Raw genomic sequence first — 6,884 nt, 5'->3', positions numbered from 1 at the left:
ACCAAAACATGCCCTTACGATTATTATAATTATATAGTTTTGAAAATTTCACAAGTCATCTAAAAACATGGTAACAAAAAGGAGAAACAAAACGCCAAAAACATGTCATGTGATTTGAGTCGACGTTCACGACCCATATTTGTCACTCTCCTTTCACATTCCCGTTCCATCTGGAAAACAAATAATAAAATAAAATTAATTCAAATGAATTCACTGCCAGAATTCGTCTAATCTTCCGATCATTTGATTTTCAATTCTTCATCGACTATCAGGTTCTTCTTATTAACACTAATCATGTTTACGCATTCAATTACACACGTGATCCGTTAAACGATCCGTGTATCATCATGTATTCATTAGCATACGACTGATATTTGATAATTATCCGTTTACATTTTCGATTCTGATTACGTGATTTCAATTGAAGATCTGTTGCCGAGATATGAGTGAGGTATTCGAAGGTTACGAACGCCAATACTGCGAGCTTTCGGCTGGATTGTCTAAGAAGTGCACATCTGCTAGTCTGCTTGATGGCGGTAAGTCTAAGCCCTAATTCAATTCACATTTTCATCCTGAATCATACATTCATCAGTGTTATAATATAGAAACATGAGGATACACTTTATTTTCCGAAATCGTGTGTATGATACCAGTTAATATCGACTGCATGTGCAATTGTCACTTTCGACTTTTGAGTAGTGGTGCGAACGAGCCAAGCCGCTCTCGCCTACTCGAAACAAGCCGAGCCTTATCTAGCTAGAGCCGAGGTCGAGCTTTAATGAGCCTTGTGTATTTTTAAGTTCTAACTCTTTTGGATTTCTATGTATTAATTTCACATCGCATAGACGAGCTCGATCCGAGCTTTGGCTCGTTTAAGGTGCTGCACATGAGCTTGAGCCGAGCTTAGTGTCACGGAGTTACTCCTCAGACTCCGTGTGGCGCCCGAATGCCAGCCAATCCGTCCGCTCATGACCAGGGTCTGCTGGTTTCGTGCTGCCTTGGACTCATCAGGCGAGCGACAACAGCTCGATGCTTTCGTCGTGCGAGCACGACTAGGCATGTACGCTTCCTTTCCCGCTGAGGCCGTGTCTGATGAAGTCCGGGACAAGCCAACAAACCCAAGCGTTTCAACACAATTCAAGCATCTCGATTTTCAAATATTTGGTCAGTGACATTAGGCTCTTTTAAGGTTTTCTCAAAACATATAAAAATAATTAAAAGTGCATATAGGTTAATTGATACATAATAAAAGGGCCAATCGTAAGCCGAGCTCGAGCTTTAGAAAAAGAGCTCGAAATGAGTTGAGCTCGAGCTCGGGCTCGGCTCAACTCGTTTGCACCCCTACTTTTGAGAATGAAAATACATTTTTCCGTTACGTGCAGAGCAAAAGAAGCAGAAACTTTCTGAACTAAAAGTTGGACTTGAAGAGGCTGAATCTATGGTATTATATTAAATATATTGTACTTGTGAATTATTTCTCATACTATTATAATTTGTTGGCCACAATTTGAAGTAATACTTATATATTTCTCTAGATAAGGAAAATGGACCTTGAGGCTAGAAGCCTGCAGCCAAATGTGAAGGCTGTGCTTCTTGCCAAATTAAGGGAATACAAATCTGATCTGAATAACTTGAAGAGTCAAGTGAAACAAATTTCTTCATCCAATTTAAATCAAGCTGCTCGAGATGAGTTATTAGAATCAGGAATGGCGGATGCAACAGCGGTAACTAACAATTAAGCTTATTATATGTTGAAAATGTTTTTTGATTGGAATTTACAACTGTTTGATGCAATTAACAGGTGTCAGCGGATCAGAAAGCAAGACTACTTATGTCAACAGAAAGGCTGAATAAAACGAGCAATAGAGTGAGGGACGGTAGAAAGATAATGCTGGAGACTGAAGAACTCGGGGTTTCGATTCTTCAAGATCTAAACCAACAACGACAGTCTCTCTTGCATGCACATGGAACAGTATGCTTGTTTAACATTAGTTACATTTTAGCTGGTTTTATGCATATACTAGTAAATAATTAGGTACTTTTCAGCTTCATGCAGTGGATGATAACATAGGGAAGAGTAAAAAGATTTTGACCAACATGTCAAGGAGGATGATCAGGAATAAGTGGATTATCGGTTGCATTGTTTCGGTACTGGTTGTTGCCATCATCTTGATCCTTTACTACAAGTTGAAGTAAAGTGTTCTGTTTGGTACTTGAGTTTATGCTATTGTTGCAAGTTAAAAAACAGGGAGTTTGTCTCTGCAATGTTTTACATTGTTGTGGGAGTGTGAGTGGATCATAAGTCTGGGAAGATGTATTTTTGTGTTGGGTTATTTTCATAATGGAAGAAGTTATTCTTGTTACCTGTTAGTTATATATTGTTTATGGCACTTTGTAGCAGGAGTGAGCGGCCATTGGCTATTAGCCTTATCCTCTTGTCAACATAAATACATGACATGGACTCATCTCACTAATTATGTCTAGTCCTGTATGGTTTATTAGCCTTGTAATATGCTTAGTTTGGGTCTCCAAGTGTTAACTCTCAGGTAACCATGGCCTAAAATAGGTTTTTTTAAAAACTAGCTAATGGTCATTAGATTTTCTAGATTATGTAACTCACACCCCCTCTAATCTTACTTTTTTGTGTGTTAAAAAATGTACATTTTTTAACACATTTTTGCAATCTTGGCACTGCTAATTTACAAAGCCTTTAGTAATTTTTCTCATGCTTAAAAAAATAAATCTTCTTTCAACCATTTCTATTAAGGAAACAGAATTTTGGAAAACTTAAACCTATTTATAATTTCATAAAATTTATCTTATTTAAATCTTTGAAACTAATTTACAAAGTTCTAAATGTCACAAATTGGGATTTTATTGATGATTTCAACTAAATTACTTTATTAACAATGCTAAATTAGATATTTTGTTGTTCAACACGAACACGAACATGTGCTTCGCGACCCACCGCCACCCATTACCACCATAATTGCACAAAATCAACAAGAAAAATACAAAAATCAAGCACAAAAATGGAAAATTCAAACGCTTAAATACATCAATCACAAAATATCTTATAAGTTATAATCATACAAACCCTAAGTATAAACAAAATCCAAAACCCAAAATCCTAAAGGGTGCGAGTATTTTGTTATCAAAATACACGTCGATGTAGTATTATATTATTGGTTGCCATTATTCGAATCAGACTCCAGAAATCAGAAACTTGAAACAACCGAACTCAACTTCGAGTTTCAAATATTCGCATCGATTCCTTATTCGACCTGAATTCCAAATTTGGTCTTCGAAAAAAATTCGAATCTTTGTTCAAACCAATCCGGCATGACTAATTAAATTTAAATTATATAACTTTTTATATGAATACAGAACAGTTAATCTTTGTAATAAGCAAATAGAATGTGTTGCAAATAGGTCATCCATGTGATGTATAGTAATTAACATAAAGGATAAAAAATAAAATATTGGTTTATATTTATTCTATTATACAATACAATAATATATGAAATCATACAATCTGAATCTCAAGATGAATTATAACTTTGACCATTTTACCCGAAGTAAAAGCTTAATTATCAAGAGGACAACTACACCATTACGATAACGTGCTAACAACAATACGACACCAAATTGACAAACGAACTCATCTTTATTCTCTAAAATTAATGATGATCATAATAATGACACCAATATTTGTCAAATTGGTTGACCATCATGAATATTAGTCAACCTGACTTTTGGTATTTTAAGCAGAAAAAGGTACCCGAAGAGCCATTCTTTGAGCCAGCCAAGGCCTTTCCGAGTTCGGGTCGATAAAAGAATGCATCAGAAACTGGTCCGCTTCTTCATCAACTAACTCTCGCGCCCATGTTACACGCTTATCTGGACAACTTCCGGGCCCAACACATCTGCAATGTTAATAAAGCATATCCCGTCTAATTAATAAACATCTATTATCTTGAAATATAAACTTTTATATATACAAACCTATACTCATAAAAGCAAGCAGATCTCTCGTTCTCAGGTTTACTCCAATTATTCCAACCATGGTGCTTGATACATGCATCCATATATGTATATGCAAAAACCACCCTCCCAAACGGGCCCCATGGCCGTCCAAGATATGAATATTGTGTTCCTCCGTTGCCTGTAATCACACACCTAATATATACAAAGAAAAAGTTAGTTATACGCAGTGCATGCAAGGATTAAAATATGTAAATAACCGAAAGGTAGTTGATTACAAACCTTAGAAACACATAACCAGTTGTTTCTTGAGAAGATTTTCGGCTTTGGGCGGTTATATAACCACCTGATTTGCAGTGGATGTGACAGTGTTCAAGTAACGCAGTACTATTTCCAAATATGAAGTCCACACTTCCCTCAATGTAGCAATCTTTTAAATATTGTTTCCCGTAATGCAAATAAAGTGTATCCTGCAAAAAGATTGAGGCTTTAACTAACTTGTGTAATATAATTATAAGAAAGACGGTCATTAGTTCATTACCTGCCATCCAAGAAATCTGCAATTGTAGAAAGCACAGCGGTCAGCTGTTACTCTGATAGCCACAGCCTGCCCAGAACCCTCGGGTGCCGAGTTCTCAAATGTGATGTTTTCAGCAATGAAGTCCTCTCCTTCAACAATGGTACTGCCACATCCAAAAGTTCCAGTTCCAATCAGTCTTGATGGCTGTGAACATATCAATTACATGAACACATTCAATCGGTACGAATGGGAAGCTACTATACATAGACTTAAAATGCAATGTCGGTGCAAGCGCAGTACCACCATTGGTCCTCATGGCAGCCATAGGGTGTGCCGAGTGCCACCTCAGCAGAGAAATAATTTTTTATTTGTTTTTTTAAATATGCTGGTATTTTTTTGGGTGCTTACGTTTTGTTTTAATATGTTATCTTTTTGTATCACAATTCACAAGCTATACCAATGCTAATACTATTTTTGTTTTCATTTTCTTAAATACGTTATCACAAGCTACGCAAGTGCGGATACCATTTTGGGCGTTTATCGTTCGAATCACATACACGAGTGCCAATACTATTTTGGGCGTTTATTCATTTATTTTTTTGCTTTAGTGTTGGTGCCTTAAAAATATGTAAAGTTTGCTTCTTTTTTTTTTTTTTGTATAATAAGATATACGAGTGCTGATACTATCTTGGGCGTTAATTTTTTGTATCATATACGCAAGTGCCGTACTATTTTAGCTGTTTACTTTTTTAAGTATGTTATTATTATTTTTTTGTATACCAAGCTATACGAGTGCCTGTACTATTTTGGGCGCTTATTCATTTACTTCCTTGCTTTAGTGTTGGTGCCTTAACGAACTTAACCAGTACTGATTTGCCGCACAACGGGTGAAAAAACCCGCAATCTCCAAACAATAAGTGGCAAAGGTTCAACCAAATCATGACTGTTTAGAGTAAACCAACAAAACAAAACCCTAAATTCATAAACAAACATAAACCAAACTATATCAACAAAAGGTTTATGGGTATGGTTTAAGAAGAGAAATTGGACCTGGTGATGATCAATTTTAGTGGCGGTATTGTTCCAAGTGACAACGGTAAGTTCAGGGCTCGATCCAGCGATGGTAATGAGGTTTTTGGTCTTGGGGATATACACAGGCTGCCTGTAGATCCCCGGAGACAGACGGATGATGGTCCGGCAAGTGTTGGAGAATGGTACGGTGTCTATTGCCTCTTGCAACGTCCGGTAGTTGCCGGCGCCGTCCTGTGCCACCGTTATTACTCTTGCCATTGTTGATCTTTAATAAAATGGGTACAGATAGCTTAAAAGATATTCTTCAATGATTAAATTAAAAACGGCTTATACGAGTAGCATAGACTTCCTTACTCTTCTCCACCAGCTTTTTGAAGTTTGAACAGTTTTTTAAACGAATTGTATGACTTATACGAGACGATGTTGATATTTATATGAGTAGTATAGCCTGTATTACTCATATATAGCTCATACACCCTCTAGACGACTAGTATAGTCTATACGAGTTGTTTTTGGATCTTTAGATCGTACATATAAGCTTTTCAGATGGTGTTTGACAAGACTTATACGAGTAGTATAATCTATACGACTCGTTAGTTCGTATACCGACATCGTATCAGCTCTGAAAGAGCACGTGTATGACCGGTTTTATACGAGTAGTATAGGTTATATGATCCATACAGATAGGGTAATAATTTCATATGTACCGAGATTCTCACGAGTTCGCGTGATGAAAATTAGTTAATGATGCTGGACTGTCGCTATCTAGTAAAAAACAATTAAATCAAGGTCCTAATCACCTAAGCTAGTCAGGATAAGTAGGGTGTCGAACCACGAGGAGTATGTGGTCAGTGTGCAGTGACAATGATTCCTAACATTATGAAGAGATTCAATTAACGAAGTGCTGATCACACTAGCAAACAATTTGGTTTTAATATTAGTTAAACAAGTAAACAACTTTCAAGCAATTAACAAAGACAAGTCACACCCGGGGATTTAAGCAAGTAAACAAACAACTATCTCATGCAACTTAACAGATTAACGATCAATGATCAACACAGATTGACTAACTAGAAAAACCTTAGGCATCCACGCTTACTAACACACGGCACTGGTTATCAAACGGTCCCTGCCAGTGTGACTCAACTAAGGGAAAGCGTATGCTTCATCATATTCAACTAGTCAAAACAATCCTATAAGCAATTATCATAGCAACTGACACAATAATCGTTCTGATCGAAATAAACCTAAATTGACTGAGTGCACAATAATACTAGACATCAATACTCATAGATTAATCAATGATGGTTACAAATTATTCGTTCTTAATACATGAGAAAAACTAAAA

The 6,884-nt window shown here is 36.5% G+C and overlaps 2 protein-coding genes across 2 annotated transcripts; one reads left to right on the top strand and one right to left on the bottom strand.

Annotated features, from left to right (window-relative positions):
* Positions 1-442: 442 nt before the first annotated feature.
* On the top strand, positions 443-2,196 carry LOC143611447 (vesicle transport v-SNARE 11-like). Its single transcript, XM_077085641.1, has 5 exons — positions 443-536; positions 1,383-1,441; positions 1,536-1,724; positions 1,802-1,972; positions 2,047-2,196. Exons 1-5 carry the CDS (start codon positions 443-445, stop codon positions 2,194-2,196), a joined length of 663 nt encoding a protein of 220 aa, XP_076941756.1.
* A 1,438-nt stretch (positions 2,197-3,634) lies between these two features.
* On the bottom strand, positions 3,635-5,794 carry LOC143611446 (pectinesterase 31-like). The gene is made up of 5 exons (XM_077085639.1): positions 5,555-5,794; positions 4,526-4,708; positions 4,267-4,454; positions 4,006-4,179; positions 3,635-3,926 (listed from the first exon to the last, which is right to left on the bottom strand). The coding sequence occupies exons 1-5, from the start codon at positions 5,792-5,794 to the stop codon at positions 3,764-3,766; spliced, it is 948 nt and encodes a 315-aa protein (XP_076941754.1). The 3' UTR covers positions 3,635-3,763.
* Positions 5,795-6,884: the final 1,090 nt, after the last annotated feature.

The sequence above is a fragment of the Bidens hawaiensis genome, unplaced genomic scaffold, assembly GCF_021521415.1.
Source record: "Bidens hawaiensis isolate Kalapana, Puna unplaced genomic scaffold, B.hawaiensis_p1.1 tig00031118_1, whole genome shotgun sequence".
Lineage (NCBI taxonomy): Eukaryota > Viridiplantae > Streptophyta > Magnoliopsida > Asterales > Asteraceae > Bidens > Bidens hawaiensis.
This window is presented reverse-complemented; position numbering and strand designations above follow the sequence as displayed.

Excerpts from the sequence above, each read along its gene's own strand:
- LOC143611446 (XM_077085639.1), bottom strand. The coding sequence starts at position 5,794 with ATGGCAAGAGTAATAACGGTGGCACAGGACGGCGCCGGCAACTACCGG. Across the intron at positions 4,180-4,266 it reads ACTGGTTATGTGTTTCTAAG|GTGTGTGATTACAGGCAACG; the intron begins GTTTGTAATCAA and ends TGTATATATTAG. Across the intron at positions 3,927-4,005 it reads GCTTGCTTTTATGAGTATAG|ATGTGTTGGGCCCGGAAGTT; the intron begins GTTTGTATATAT and ends TTAACATTGCAG.
- LOC143611447 (XM_077085641.1), top strand. The coding sequence starts at position 443 with ATGAGTGAGGTATTCGAAGGTTACGAACGCCAATACTGCGAGCTTTCG. Across the intron at positions 1,442-1,535 it reads TTGAAGAGGCTGAATCTATG|ATAAGGAAAATGGACCTTGA; the intron begins GTATTATATTAA and ends ATATTTCTCTAG. Across the intron at positions 1,725-1,801 it reads GAATGGCGGATGCAACAGCG|GTGTCAGCGGATCAGAAAGC; the intron begins GTAACTAACAAT and ends TGCAATTAACAG.